The 15,984-nt window shown below is 36.5% G+C and overlaps 1 protein-coding gene across 1 annotated transcript; it reads left to right on the top strand.

Moving 5' to 3' along the window:
* The first annotated feature begins 479 nt into the window (after window positions 1-479).
* Window positions 480-1,091, top strand: LOC126949034 (fatty acid-binding protein 5-like). The gene has a single exon (XM_050781427.1). The coding sequence runs from the start codon at window positions 480-482 to the stop codon at window positions 951-953; it is 474 nt and encodes a 157-aa protein (XP_050637384.1). The 3' UTR covers window positions 954-1,091.
* Window positions 1,092-15,984: the final 14,893 nt, after the last annotated feature.

Genomic DNA, 15,984 nt, shown 5'->3' with positions numbered 1-15,984 from the left:
GGTTGGGAGTGTAACTGCATGTCCGTCATGTATGTCACTGCAAAGTGTGCCATGGGAGCAAAAGGAGTAGCTCATCACATCCAGTAAAAGTCCTTTCCTCCTAAAGTATATTTAAAGTGCATTTTACTGGTAAAACTTAATATTTTGCCAGCTGAGAAAGGAATGTTGACAGGGTTCAGCTCTAGTATCATAAAGCAGAGAAATTAAGGGAGAATTTGAAACTGAGAAGCCCAGTCTATCACTTTGACTATTCAGCTTCCACATGCACCTTACTATGCGCATTTGGATAACTGTACAGCAATAAAGCAACTCTATATCTCTGCCTGACAACATATAAGAGGTACCATCCCAAAAGTCATTGTGTTTGTTGCCAGCTGTCTTAATTACTCTTCGAATTCAGTCATGGACCAATTGAATATTCTTTTGCCTAAAGACTAAACGGCAAAGTTTTCTTTCAACAACTTCTATGTAAAAGATTAATGAGGACAGCGCGCTGCCACGCCGACGCCGACCCCGCTCTGCACGTCAGCCCGCCCGCGCCCACCAGGGCCACAGTTCAGCAGCTGGAAGGAAGATGGCGCCTGGTGGAGAGCAAAGGCTTTGATGAATACATGAAGGAGCTAGGAGTGGGAATAGCTTTGCGAAAAATGGGCGCAATGGCCAAACCAGACTGTATCATCACTTCTGATGGCGAAAACCTCACCATAAAAACTGAGAGCACTTTGAAAACAACACACTTTTCTTGTACCCTGGGAGAGAAGTTTGAAGAAACCACAGCTGATGGCAGAAAAACTCAGACTGTCTGCAACTTTACAGACGGTGCATTGGTTCAGCATCAGGAGTGGGATGGGAAGGAAAGCACAACAACAAGAAAATTGAAAGATGGGAAACTAGTGGTGGACTGTGTCATGAACAATGTCTCCTATACTCAGATCTATGAAAAAGTAGAATAAAAATTCCATCATCACTTTGGACAGGAATTAACTAAGAGAATGACCAAGCTCAGTTCAGTGAGCAAATCTCCATACTGTTTCTTTTTTTTTTTTTTTTTCATTACTGTCTTCAATTATCTTTATCACAAACATTTTACATGTAGCTATTTCAAAGTGTGTTGGATTAATTAGGATCATCCCTTGGTTAATAAAGAAATGTGTTTGTGCAAAAAAAAAAAAAAAAAAAAAAAGATTAATAAGAAAAAGAGAGAAGAAAATGGTTAGCATATACAAATAAACACACAGGTATAACACTGATATGGTTTGGCTGTGTCCCCACCTGCATCTCATCTTGAATTCCCATGTGTTGAACTTGATGGGAGGTAATTGAATCATGGGGGCAAGTCTTTCCCATGCTGTTCTCGTGAGAGTAAATAAGTCTCGTGAGATCTGATGGTTTTAAAGAGAGGCATTCCCCTGCATAAGCTCTCTCATTTTTTGCCTGACGCCATCCATGTAAGACGTGACTTTTTCCTCCTTGCCTTTTGCCATGATTTGGAGGCTTCCCCAGCCACATGGAACTGTAAGTCCAATTAAACCTCTTTCTTTTGTAAATTGCTCATTCTGGGGTATGTGTTTATCAGCACCGTGAAAAACAACTAATACAACACATAGAAAATGGGTAAAGACACTAGTCTTCATTTCTGTAATTGGTCATGAGACTAAAGTTTACATCTATGACCTTTTCCTTTCACTACACATTCTAAGTCTCCCTTGCCATCAAACAAAACCTCAGCTAGTTGGAATTCTTTTCCTTGTGGAGTGTTGTAAACCTTCATTTCCAAGGGGTCTGAGTCTTTAATAGCCATTCATTTATTTGGTGGCTTTAATATTCCACTAAAATTTACTAAAAGGAAGGAAATGCTGTGAGCAGCCCCAGAGAATCCCATGTGTTTCAAAATAGCTATCTCTGTCTCCATTGTGGAGTAGCAATCCAATTTTCTCTGCTAAACAGGATCAGTTACTCAAGTCAGTATAATAACCCTTTAATTTACTTGTTGGTTCAGTAGCATGAAGAACCCAAAATGGTTGGGCGACAGTCTCAATTTCTAGTTCAATGGAACCATTATTTTATCCTTGATGGAAGCATCTCCTTCTTGGAAACCAAGACCTCCAAAATACCAGAGTCTTAGTTGCCAGAACAAGACTCCAACATTCTGTGAGTAGGTTATTTGGGAAAACAGTGAGAGGACCTGCCCATTTGTGGTTCTATCCAATTATTTCTGGACTCGTGTATTCCGGCTATGGGGAAATTGCACTGTATAACAGAATTTAATTAAAAGAATATAATCAATCATGTAAGACAAAATTTCATGCTTTGAGGGTGTTGTCTCCAATTTATTATGTAACTGAGTCTTCAGAAGGAATTGAATCTTTCATGTAGGCCTGTTGCTTCCAGGTAATGGAGTAAGACAAGTTAATTTTATGGTCATGAGCCCATTGCTATACTTCCTTTGAATTGCTTAATCATAAGAGGCTGTGGAGAAGAGAGAATGCTTATACACTGTTGGTGGGAATACATTAGTTCAGCTACTGTGGAAAGCAATTTGGAGATTTATCAAAGAACTTAAAACAGAACCTACTGTTTGACCAGTAATCCCGTAAATGGGTATATCTCCAAAAGAAAAAAAAAAAAAAAAAAAACCAGTTCTACCAAAAAGGCATATGCACTCGTTTGTATGTTCATCACAGCACTATTCACAATAGCGAAGGCACAGAATCAACCTAGGTACCCACCAACGATGGATTGATAAAGAAAATGTGGTACATACATACCATGGAATACGACACAGCCCTAAAGAACAAAATCATGTATTTGCAGCAATGTGGATATAACTGGAGGCCTCAGCATCGGACAGTATATCCACATAACGAACTTGCACATGAATCCCCTGAATCAAAAATTAAAGTTAAAATTATAAAAATAAACAAAATAAAAATACAAAAATGTGGCATGCTTATTTTATAATATTCAAATTTAATTCAAATTATATAAACAGTTATAGAGTAAAAATAGAAAGCTCCTCTTATATCCCCCCATCTCCTTCTAACTCCATGGACAAAATTACTGTTAACATTTTATTTTTCCAAGTTTTTTACTATGTAGATAAAGATATAATTTTACATAATTTGTATATGTATTATATCTACACACACACACCTTTTTAGACCCAAATTGAATCATATGCTATGTTCAGTAGCTTGCTTTACTTACTGAACAGTATATCAAATACATCTTTCCAAGTGAGTTCATATAAATCCTTTCATTTTATATTTTATTGTAATAAATAAATATATTTAGTATTTTGAGGAATCTTCCTCCTTTTTTTCATAGGGGCTGCACCATTTTAAATTCCCACCAACAGCACAAAAGGGTTCCCTTTTTCCCCACATTCTTGCCAATTTTTTTTTTTAAAGTCATCCTAAAAGGTGTAAGGTGATAGTGCAGTTTTGATTTTCATTTCCTTGATAATTACTGAAGTTGAGGACATTTTTATCTACCTGTTGGCCATTTGTATGCCCTCTTTGGAGAAGTATGTTCTTTCTAATATTTTAAACAGGTTATTTGGGTTTTTTTTCTGTTTTTGAATTGAAGGAATTCCTTCAACTGATAGTTTAGATATTAATCCCTTATCTCCTATATGGTTCACAAATATTTTCTCCCATTCTGTAGGTTGAATTTTTAGCCTGTTAATTGCTATTTTTTTTAATATGCAGGAACTCTTTTTTAGTATGATGTAGTCTCACTTTTTTGTTTTTGCTTTAGCTGCCTGTGCTTTTGGTGTCATAGCCAAGAAATCATTGCCAAGACCAGGGTCATGAAGCTTTTCCCAGGTTTTCTTCTAGAAATTTTACAGTTTCTGGTCTTACAGCTAAGTCTTTAATTCATTTTGAGTTGATTTTTGTGGATGGTTTAAGATAAGGGTTAAATTTCTTTTCTTTCTTTCTTTTATTTTTGTTTCTTTTTGAACAGAGTATCCCTCTGTCACCTGGGCTGGTGTGCAGTGGTGCAATCATGGCTCACTGCAACTTCTGCCTCCTGAGCTCAAGCGATCCTCCCACCTCAGCCCCCTGAGTAGCTGGAACTACAGGCCGTACCACCATGCCCAACTAAGTTGTGTATTTTTGGTAAAGATGGGGTTTTGCTATGTAGCCCAGACTGGTCTCTAACTCCTGGGATCAAGCAAGATGCCCACCTCGGCCTCCTAAACTGTTGGGATTACAGGCATACGCCACGGCACCCATACAGGGTTTAGTTTTATTCTTAAGCATGTGGATATCCAGTTTTCCCAACACCATATGTATAACAGACTATTCTCTGCCAATTGTGTATTTTGGCACCATTGTTGAAGATCCATTGCCTGTATGTATGGTTTCATTTCTAGGCCCTCTATTTTGTTGCATTGGTCTATTTGTCTTTCCTAATGCCAATACCATACTATTTTAATAGCTGTAGGTTTGTAATATATATTGAAATCAGAAAGTGTTATGCCTCCAGCTTTGTTCTTTTTTCTCATGATTTTTTAGTTATTCTTGGTCCTTTGTGCTTCCATTTTAGTATTAATTTTTCTATTTCTGTAAAAATGCCATTAGGATTTTGACAGAGATTGTATCAAATCTGTAAATAACTTTGGATAGTATAGATATTTTAAAAATATCATGTCATTCAATCTGTGAACACAAAATGTCATTCCTTTTATTTGTGTCTTCTTTAATTTCTTTTATCAATGTTTTGTAGCTTTGAGTGTACAAGTCTTTTATCTTGTTAGTTAGGTTTATATTTAATTGTCTTATTATTTTGGATGCTATAGCAAATGAGATTATTTTATTAATTTTCTTTTCAGATAGTTCATTGTTAGTATAGAGAAATACAGCTGATGTTTTATGTAGATTTTGTAATTTGCAACTTTCTGAATTCATTTATTAGTTCTAAAAGGTTTTCAGTATAATCTTTGGCGTTTTATACTATATAATTATGTCATCTGCAAACAGAGATAATTTTACTTCTTTTCTAATTTGGAAGCTTTTTATTTCTTTTCCTCACCTAATTGCTCTGGCTAGGACTTCTACTGCTATATTGAATAGAAGAGGAGAGTGGGCATCCTTTTCTTGTTCCCAATATTAGAGGAATAGCTTTCAGTTTTTCACCACTGAGTATGATGTTAGCTGTGGATCTTTCATATACCTTTCATTATAATTCTTTATTTTGTTGAAGTAATTTCCTTCTATCCTGAGTTTATTGAAAGTTTTTATGCTGAAAACAATGCTTACTTTTGTCACATGGTTTTTCTGCATCTATTGAGATGATCGTGTGATTTCTCTTCTTTGTTCTATCGGTATGGTTTATCACATTAATTGATTTTTGTATGTTGAACCATCCTTGCATCCCAGGGATAAATGTCACTTGGTCACAGTGTATGGTCCCTTAAATATGTTACTGAATTCAGTTTGCTATTGTATAGTTGAGGAGCTTTACATCAATGTTTGTCAGCAACATTGGCCTGCAGCTTTTCTTTCTTGTATTGTTTCTGTCTGGATTGGTATTAGAGTAATACTGGCCTGATATTAGTTTAGAAGTGTTTCCTTCCCTCTGATTTTTGGAAAAGATTGAGAAGGATTGGCATTAGTTATTCTTTAAACAGTTGGTAGAATTAATCAGTGAAGCCATCTGGTTCTGTTTTTTGTTGTTGTTGTTGTCGTTGTTAAAACAGTTTTGATTTACTGATTCAATTTCTTTATTTGTAATAGGTCTGTACAGACTTTTTATTTCTTCATGACTCATTCTTGATAGGTTGTATGTTTGTTGAAACTTATCCATTCCTTCTAAGTGATGCAATTTATTGATGTGTAATTGTTCACAGTAGTCTCATGATCTTTCTGTATTTCTGTGGCATCAGTTTTAAAGTCTCCTCTTTCACTTACATTTTATTTATCTTCGTGCTCCCTTTTTCTTCTTTTAGTAAGTCTAGCTAAAGTTTTATCAGTTGGGTTGTCTTTTCAGAAAACCAATGGTTAGTGCCTCGAGCAGCCCCCAGAGAAATCAGAAAATTGAACATGTAGTATAGTTCTTATCTTACTTACCCAGGGAGAAGCTGGGAGCTGGAGGTTTCTCCCTAATCATAGTGCTGTGCCAGGGGCAGGGATTATGGCAAGAGGCTGTCTTGAACCTTCCTACTGGCTTCAATGTGGCAGTTTTAAGCTGGCCTGGGCTACAGAAATCTCTCAACTAGTCTCTGGATTTCTTACGAAGGAAATTGGTCTGTGTATTGTTGAATCTGTGTGTCCATGAGGAGGGTCTAGGGCTTCCTATTGTGCCCTCTTGCTGACATCCCATCAGATTGTGATTTCAGTTAAGAGGCAAAGACTGGTATGTGCCATTTTATTTCTGTAAGCACTCTTGTGCACTCAGAATCTATCCCACACCACAGTACTTGAAGTTATTATGGACCAGTTGGGTTTCCAAGGCACATGCTTCAATTGCTACTACAGGTTTAGCTTGATTAACTGTGAGGTTACTGTGCTATAAATTATCAACCATTATCAGCTGGGCATGGTGGCTCATGCCTGTAGTCCCAGCACTTTGGGAAGCTGAAGCAGGCAGATCACCTTAGGTCAAGAGTTTGAGACCAGCCTGGACAACATGGTGAAACTCCATTCCACTAAAAATACAACAATTAGCCGGGTGTGCTGGCAGAGACACAACAAAAAAAGAGAATTTTAGACCCATATCCCTGATGAACATTGATGCAAAAATCCTCAATAAAATACTGGCAAGCCGAATCCAGCAGCACATCAAAAAGCTTATCCACCATGATCAAGTGGGTTTCATCCCTGGGATGCAAGGCTGGTTCAACATACGCAAATCAATAAACGTAATCCAGCATATAAACAGAACCAAAGACAAAAACCACATGATTATCTCAATAGATGCAGAAAAGGCCTTTGACAAAATTCAGCAGCCCTTCATGCTAAAAACTCTCAATAAATTCGGTATTGATGGAATGTATCTCAAAATAATAAGAGCTATTTATAAGAAACCCACAGCCAATATCATACTGAATGGGCAAAAACTGGAAGCATTCCCTTTGAAAACTGGCATAAGACAGGGATGCCCTCTCTCACCACTCCTATTCAACATAGTGTTGGAAGTTCTGGCTAGGGCAATCAGGCAAGAGAAAGAAATAAGGGTATTCAGTTAGGAAAAGAAGAAGTCAAATTGTCCCTGTTTGCAGATGACATGATTGTATATTTAGAAAACCCCATCGTCTCAGCCCCAAATCTCCTTAAGCTGATAAGCAACTTCAGCAAAGTCTCAGGATACAAAATTAATGTGCAAAAATCACAAGCATTCTTATACACCAGTAACAGACAAACACAGAGCCAAATCAAATGAAATTCCATTCACAATTGCTTCAAAGAGAATAAAATACCTAGGAATCTAACTTACAAGGGACGTAAAGGACCTCTTCAAGGAGAACTACAAACCACTTCTCAGTGAAATAAAAGAGGACACAAACAAATGGAAGAACATTCCATGCTCATGGATAGGAAAAACCAATATTGTGAAAATGGCCATACTGCCCAAGGTAATTTATAGATTCAATGCCATACCCATCAAGCTACCAATGAGTTTTTACAAGGCTACGGTAACCAAAACAGCATGGTACTGGTACCAAAACAGAGATATAGACCAATGGAACAGAACAGAGTCCTGAGAAATAATACCACACATCTACACCATCTGATCTTTGACAAACCTGAGAAAAACAAGAAATGAGGAAAAGATTCCCTATTTAATAAAGGGTGCTGGGAAAGTTGGCTAGCCATAAGTAGAAAGCTGAAACTGGATCCTTTCCTTATTCCTTATACGAAAATTAATTCAAGATGGATTAGAGACTTAAATGTTAGACCTAATACTATAAAACCCTAGAAGAAAACCTAGGTAATACCATTCAAGACATAGGCATGGGTAAGGACTTCATGACTAAAACACCAAAAGCAACGGCAACAAAAGCCAAAATTGACAAATGGGATCTAATTAAACTAAAGAGCTTCTGCACAGCAAAAGAAACTACCATCAGAGTGAACAGGCAACCTACAGAATGGGAGAAAACTTTTGCAATCTACTCATCTGACAAAGGGCTAATATCCAGAACCTACAAAGAACTCAAACAAATTTACAAGAAAAAAACAAACAACCCCATCAAAAAGTGGGCAAAGAATATGAATAGACATTTCTCAAAAGAAGACATTCATACAGCCAACAGACACATGAAACAATGCTCATCATCACTGGCCATCAGAGAAATGCAAATGAAAACCACAATGAGATACCATCTCACACCAGTTAGAATGGCAATCATTAAAAAGTCAGGAAACAACAGGTGCTGGAGAGGATGTGGAGAAATAGGAACATTTTACACTGCTGGTGGGATTGTAAACTCGTTCAACCATTGTGGAAAACAGTATGGGGATTCCTCAAGGATCTAGAACTAGAAATACCATACGACCCAGCCATCGCATTACTGGGTATATACCCAAAGGATTATAAGTCATGCTGCTATAAAGACATATGCACATGTATGTTTATTTCGGCACTGTTCACAATAGCAAAGACTTGGAATCAACCCAAATCTCCATCAATGACAGACTGGATTAAGAAAATGTGGCACATATACACCAAGGAATACTATGCAGCCATAAAAAAAGGATGAGTTTGTGTCCTTTGTAGGGACATGGGTGCAGCTGGAAACCATCATTCTCAGCAAACTATCGCAAGAACAGAAAACCAAACACCGCATGTTCTCACTCATAGGTGGGAACTGAACAATGAGATCACTTGGACATGGGAAGGGGAACATCACACACTAGGGTCTATTATGGGAAGGGGGGAGTGGGGAGGGATGGCATTGGGAGTTATACCTGATGTAAATGACAGTTGATGGTGCTGACGAGTTGATGGGTGCAGCACACCAACATGGCACATATATACACATGTAACAAACCTCCACATTGTGCACATGTACCCTAGAACTTAAAGTATAATAAAAATAAATAAATAAACACGTACCTTATTAATGTTAAAAAAAAAAAAAATAGCCAGGTGTGGTGGTGCATGCCTGTAATCCCAGCTACTCGGGAGGCTGAGGCAGGCGAATTGCTTGAACCCAGGAAGTAGAGGCTGCAGTGAGCCAGGATTGTGCCAGTGCACTCCAGCCTGGGCAACAGAGTGTGGCCCTGTCTCAAAAAACAAAACAAAACAAAACAAAACAAAACAAAACATAAACCAGCCATTATTAAAGATCTCAGTGTCAGCACATGGCTCTAGACCAAGGGCCAAATCTGTTCCATGATCCCATATTCAGGAGTCTATCATCTTGGACAGATCCCGGCACCAAATCTGAATCTGTAAGTTTTCAGCTAGAAAACAGAGGAGAAGTCAGGAGATAGTACGGAGTTAAAAGAGAAAGCTAAAGAACAGTCTACGGTTGAGAAAAAGTGTCCAAAGAAGAGACAAACTTAGAAGCAAAACCTCCTTCCACCGTTAAGATCCAGACCTTGTTGGAGAAAGCAGGACCTGCAGATTACTGTACGGCGAAGTTTGCTGGGCCCCCTTGTGCCAGAGCTCTTCTAAAGTCAGCTGGCTGAAGCAAGCAAAGAAGACGCTGTGGGCCGGGATTGTCAACTGGTAAACCTATTGGAGATGATTTTAGCAACAACATTTGTTGGAGGGTGAGTGTCACTGACTATTCCTCCTGCATGCCACAGGTAGTTCGGTTACTGGAGCAAAAAGAAGAGGAAGTGCGAGAAAACTAGAGAAGCCCCATTGTCCTGTATTGTCCTCCAGCGCCCTCTACTGACAAAGCTTATCATGGTGCCATCTGAAAAAGGAGACGTGCTCCAGCAAATCTGGTTGATAAAGGATAGTCGTCCTCGGCAAGGAAAAGCAATAAGCTACAGATACATTCCGCAATATGGATGAATTTTAAAGGATTAGGCTAAATAAAAGTAGCCAGATGCAAGCGACTATAAACCGTATGTTTCCATTTTTATAAAATTCTAGAAAAGGCAAATCTATAGTGACAGACATGATTAATGGATGCCTGGAACCAGGTTGGGGCACAGATTAATGGCGAAGAGGCACTTGAGAACTTTTTGAGATTATTAAAATGTCCTAAAATTTGACTATGGTAGTGGCACAACTGCGCACAGTTTCTAAAACTTACCAAATTGTGCTTTTAAGATGGATGAATTTACTATTCATAAATTATAACTCGGTAAAGCCTCGAAAATAATTCCTAGTGCTTTTTCATCTTCCCTAAGCTGCCTTATTTCTTTAAACTCTTTGGACTCATTAATTGCATTCTTAAAAATTTGCCATGGCTGTTAATCTTTTCATCTGTCAGATTTGTTTACCAGCCCATGTGCTTTCTAATAAGGATTAACTCCAAGGCATCTACATGCCTCAACAGAGCCAATTTTTTTTTTTTTTTTTTTTGCATAAACAATTTTAGAAATCAGACTCACTGATTAAATTCAGACTGCAGTTGCTACCGAAGGGTTACTTGTTTATCCTCTGAGAACACACCCGCAGCAATATCTTTCTGTAATCAGATGGCCTTTCAATGCTTTCCAGTGCAAAATGTTTATGTTGTTGATATTGCCTGCCTTTTCCATGTATATAAAACAAATCTTCTGGTTACTCATATTTTACTGAGAGCCTGAAGTGATAATTTACCAGGACATATGCAACACACCTAGAGACTAGCATGGCTTTGTTGGCTGTAAGAGTTCTAAATAAGAGAAAGGTCTCAACTATTTATTGGCCAGGCAAGACAATAACTGATGCCTAGGTGGAAAATTTAGGAAAAGTATTACCATCAGTCAGTTAAGATAAGGTCCAACTGATTATTTTTAGTTAACCAAATTTAGTCATGGGACTTATTCTCTAGGTTACGCCTAGGCCAGATACAAAATAGATTCCTAATGTCTCCTAGCATTAGTGATTGTCCTATGGAAATAATTTTAAAAACTGAGTAAGTGAGGAAGACAAAGGCTATATATTCATAGCTTGCTATAGCAAGAGAGTCAGCCACTATCACTTGCGTTTTGCCGGAGACTCAAATGCAGACAGGGAGTGGGAAAAAAAGGAAGATTTCTTATGTGCCTTGATTTGAGGCTATTGCCATGGGGAAGCTGTAGCCATGCTAACTAGATTGGGACAGCCTATGTAATGTGACTGATGAGGGGTGCATATTTGGTATTGTCCCGATCATCCTAAATTGGAAGTGAAAACAAAAATTAGAAAGCTGACATTTATTAATCAATCCTGATCATTTCCAGCTGATTGTTACAGAAGTTATTGTGTAGCTTCCTGAGTTGTTACTAAAAATGGTAATCTGGTTTCCTGCCAGTCTGACTTATGGCTGGGTGACTTCCTAGGCTGTTTATTGTAGACAAGAGGTTGGTTTCCTAGAAAGGTTACTGTAGGTTCAGAATCAGAATGCTATTTAACAAAAAAATAATATATTATAGTGCTTAAGGGCACAGACTCTGGACTCTGGAATAAAACCCACTGGGTTCAAATACTGTTTTTTTCACTTAGTAGGTAAGGAACTTGAGGTAGTTTCTTAACATCTCTGTGCATTTGCTTCCTCATCTACAGAACTCGAATATAACCTACTATACAGACTATTATAAACGTTAATGAGTTAGTAAACTTAATTTCTTACAAGAGTGCCTAGAGAAATGCAACTGTTTGATAAATGCCGATTATCATTATGCCCTACTCATTGAATGATTTTACAAATTTAATTTAACTAAATGATAAAATGTTAAGAAGCCCAGGAGGGACTTCATGATGACTGACTGGAGGCACCGCTCAGCAGCCTCCTTCAAAATAAAGAACTTAAATAGTGAGTAGATAATTACATTTCAAATAGCATATCTGAGACATAATGCTGGAATTCAGCAGAGAAGTGACAGGAGGAAACACATGAGGTACCGAAGGAGAGGGAAGCAAGTCAAACAGCTTTGTCTGGAGAGGCCATATATGACAAGCCCACAGCTAACATCATACTGAATGGGAAAAAGCTGAAAGCCTTTCCCCTAAGAACTGCAACAAGATAAGGATGCTCATTTTCTGCCCTCCTATTTCACATAATACTAAGCCCAGCACATGAACCCAGGAACTTAAAATAAAAAGTAAAATTAAAAATTTTTAAAAACCCATAGTACTAGAAGTCCTAGCCAGAACAATAAGGCAAGAGAAGGAGGTAAAAGGCATTCATATTGTAAAGAGGATATCAAATTGGCCTTCTTTGTAGATGGCCATATTTAGAAAACCCTGAAGACTTCACCAAAAAGCACTTAGATCTGATCAATGAGTTTGGTAAAGTTGTAGGATACAAACTCAACAGACAAAAATTAGCAGCATTTCTATACACCAATAACAAACTAACTGAAAAAGAAATCAAGAGGGGAATCTCATAAACAATACCTATAAGAAACATAAAATTCCTAAGAATACATTTAACCAAGGAGGCAAAAGATCTCTACAAAGAAAACTAAAAAATACTGATGAAAAAAGTTAAAGAGGACACAAATAAATGAAAAGACACCTCATGCTCATGGGTTAAAAAGATTAATATTGTTAAAAATTACCATACAACCAAAGCAATCCATAGCTTAAATGCAATTCCTATCAAAATACCAATGACATTTTTCACAAAAATAGAAAAAAAAAATTCTAAAGTTTGTATGGAACCAAAAGAGAGCCCCAATAGCCAAAGCAATCCTGAGAGGAAAAAATGTAAAAACTGGAGGCATCACGTTACCAGACTTCAAAATATATTACAAGGCTATCATAACCAACGAACATGGTATTGGTATAAAAAACAGATGTATAGATGAATGGAACCAACTAAAGAACCAGAATTAAACTCATGTATTTAGAGCCAATTGATTTTCAATAAAGGTGCCAAGAACATACATTAGGAAAAGGACACCCTCTTCAATAAACTGTCCTGGGAAAACTGGATATTCATATTCAGAGGAATGAAACTAGACCCCTATCTCTGATCATATACAAAAGCCAACTCAAAATGATTAAAAATTTAAAGGTAACACATAGAAGAAAGCAAAGAAAAAACACTCCAGGACATAGGTCTACGTTAAGATTTATGACCAAAACCCCAAAAGCACAGACAGCAAAATCAAAAATAGACAAACGGGTCACATCTAAGTAAAAAGCTTCTGCATAGCAAAGGAACCAATCAACAAAGTGAAGAGATAACCTGTTGAATGGGAGAATATATTTGCAAACTATCCAACAAAGAAATAATATCCAGAATATTCAAGAAACTCAAACAACCCTACAAAAAAAATCCCATTAAAAAGTGGGCAAAGAATTTGAATACATCCTTAAAACAATATGTACAAATGGCCAACAGGTATATAAAAAAAATACTCAACATCACTGATCATCAAGGAAATTCAAATCAAAACCACAGTGTGATATAATCTTATCCCAGCTAGCATCATCATTATCAAAAAGACAAAAATAACATACTGGCAAAAATATAGAGAAAGGGATGTCTTACACACTGTCAGTGGGAATGTAAATTAGAACTGTTTTCCATAACAGTATGGAGGTTTCTCAAAAAACTAAAAATAGAATTACCATACAATCCAGGAATCCCACTACTGGGTATTTTTCCAAAGGAAAGAAAATCAGTATATCAGAGGAATATCGATGCCCTCATTTGTATTGCAGCACTATTAACAATAGCTATGGAATCAACCTAAGTGTCCATTAATGGCTGAATGGTTAAATAAAATGTGGTATATTTATACAATGGAATACTATTTGGTCATAAAGGGGAAAGAAAATCTGTTCTTTGTAGTAACACGGATGGAACTGGAGCTTATTATGTTGAGTAAAATAAACCAGACACAGAAAAAGAAACATTGTATGGGCTTATTCATATATGGGAGCTAAAAAACATTGATATTATAAAGGTAGAGAGTATGGTAGTCACCAGAGTCTGGAAAGATTGGGGAATGCAGGGAATGAAGAGAGACTGATTAAAGGATACTAACATACGGTCAGATAGAATGAATAAGTTCTAATGTTCAATAGTAGAATAGGGTGGCTATAGTTGACAACAATGTATTACATATCTCGAAATAGCTAGAAATGAGGACTTGAAGTGCTCTTAACACATTGAAATAAATGCTCAGGGTGATGGATATCCTAAAAATCTTGACTTGATCATTAGGTATTTTTTGTGCATGTAAGAAAATATCACATGTGTCCCATAACTATGTAAAAATATTATGTATCAATTAAAATTTTTAAGTTAAAAAGGTTACAACTCATGTTATTTAGTTAAAATTGAAAATTAAAGCAATTTATTACTGGGGAAATGCTTATTCCTCCTTACTCAGTAAAAATACCTACACTGGACTAAAAAATAGTGGAAATAATGTAGAAAAGCAATGTGGCAACAAAGTAAAATGTGTTTATTTATTATTAAAAAACTTTCATGATGAATCAATGAATAGAACAAGTAGAGGTATCACTCCATTTGAAAATAATTATTTTCATCATTGATAGGCAAGGTATTACAGCAAAGAAACTGACACCAGGAGAGTATGAAATGCATGTCACTGATATGATCAGTTTTTAAAAATAAATAGGATCTTTAAAATACTAGAAACTTTATGATATCTTATAATGAGTGACCACATGCCACACAGAGGTTCTCTGGGAATCATGTCAACACTTAAAAGAATTGCTGGATTTAGGATGAATTATATATTTTTCTTCTAATAAAAGATAGGTTTTCTAAATGTGCTAATCCATTCTCTGATGATAAGTAGCTATTCAACACATATTTTTAAATGATTAAAACCTTTATTTTGTCCTTTAATGTCAGTTTGATATTTAACTAAGTGAACTGTAACTACTATCAATATGAAATCATGCAACACAGATAAAATCTTGAAAACATGTTGAGGATATTTCTATATATCCTCATATAATACTCTGGGCAAAAATTATATAACATAGTAAAAACTCTCATGTTTGCTTATTTTTTAAAAAATTTGGAAACAAAATGCTTCCACCTTCATAAAAATATTCCACATATTTTAAGATAAATTTGAACTTATTTTTCAAATTTAAAAATTCAGCACTTTTAAATTTGCTTACAAAACAACTGATTGACATCAGAGTATATGGTAATTTACTGGCTAAATATCAGGCAAGCCTTTTCTAAATTAGTGACTAGTATTTAAAACAAAGTGCCATAATTTTGTAAAAGTACCCAAGGGTGTACTTTTATTTTAAGGAATTTGTGTGTGTGAGGAAAGGAATAAAAGAGGATCTAAGAGAAAACATGGAGAAAAAATAGCCAGAGATGTAGCAATAAACACGTGTTAAATCACAGAAGCCTGAAAAGCAAATATGCTTCAGAGTGTGGTCAATGGTGCCAAATCATAAAATTAATTAATTAAGATAATAATTTAAAAAATGCTTTAGGTGTGGTAATTAGGAGTTGAGTAGTGATCCTAGTGAGGGAGTGGCGATGAGAACCTCCAACTCCTTCCTGTCATGAGCCCAGACTCTGGCTACTCTGGTTCACTCTCCATTCACTAAATATGCTTTGTGCTTTCAAGTTTCCATGCTTTTACTTTTAATCATGCTGCTCCTTCAACCTGTAATTCTTTGCCACACATTCTTCTTGCCTATTGAAATTTAATTTATCCTTCAGGAATCATGAGAAATATCATTTTTATATAAGGGCGTCCCTTAGTTCTCTAAGTCCTTCTTTGTATTCCCATATACCTTGTTTGTAGTTAAGTTTGTAATACTTAACTCAGCCTGAGTTTCTTTATTATATCGTTGTATAAGTGATTTTACCCTCTAGATTGGGAGCTCCCTGAGGGCAGGATTATTTCTTATTTATCTATTCAGGTTTCTGCCCAA

This window comes from Macaca thibetana, chromosome 2 (genome assembly GCF_024542745.1).
Source record: "Macaca thibetana thibetana isolate TM-01 chromosome 2, ASM2454274v1, whole genome shotgun sequence".
In the NCBI taxonomy this organism is placed as follows: domain Eukaryota; kingdom Metazoa; phylum Chordata; class Mammalia; order Primates; family Cercopithecidae; genus Macaca; species Macaca thibetana.
The sequence above is the reverse complement of the archived record's forward strand: the minus strand, read 5'-3'. Positions and strand labels throughout refer to the sequence as shown.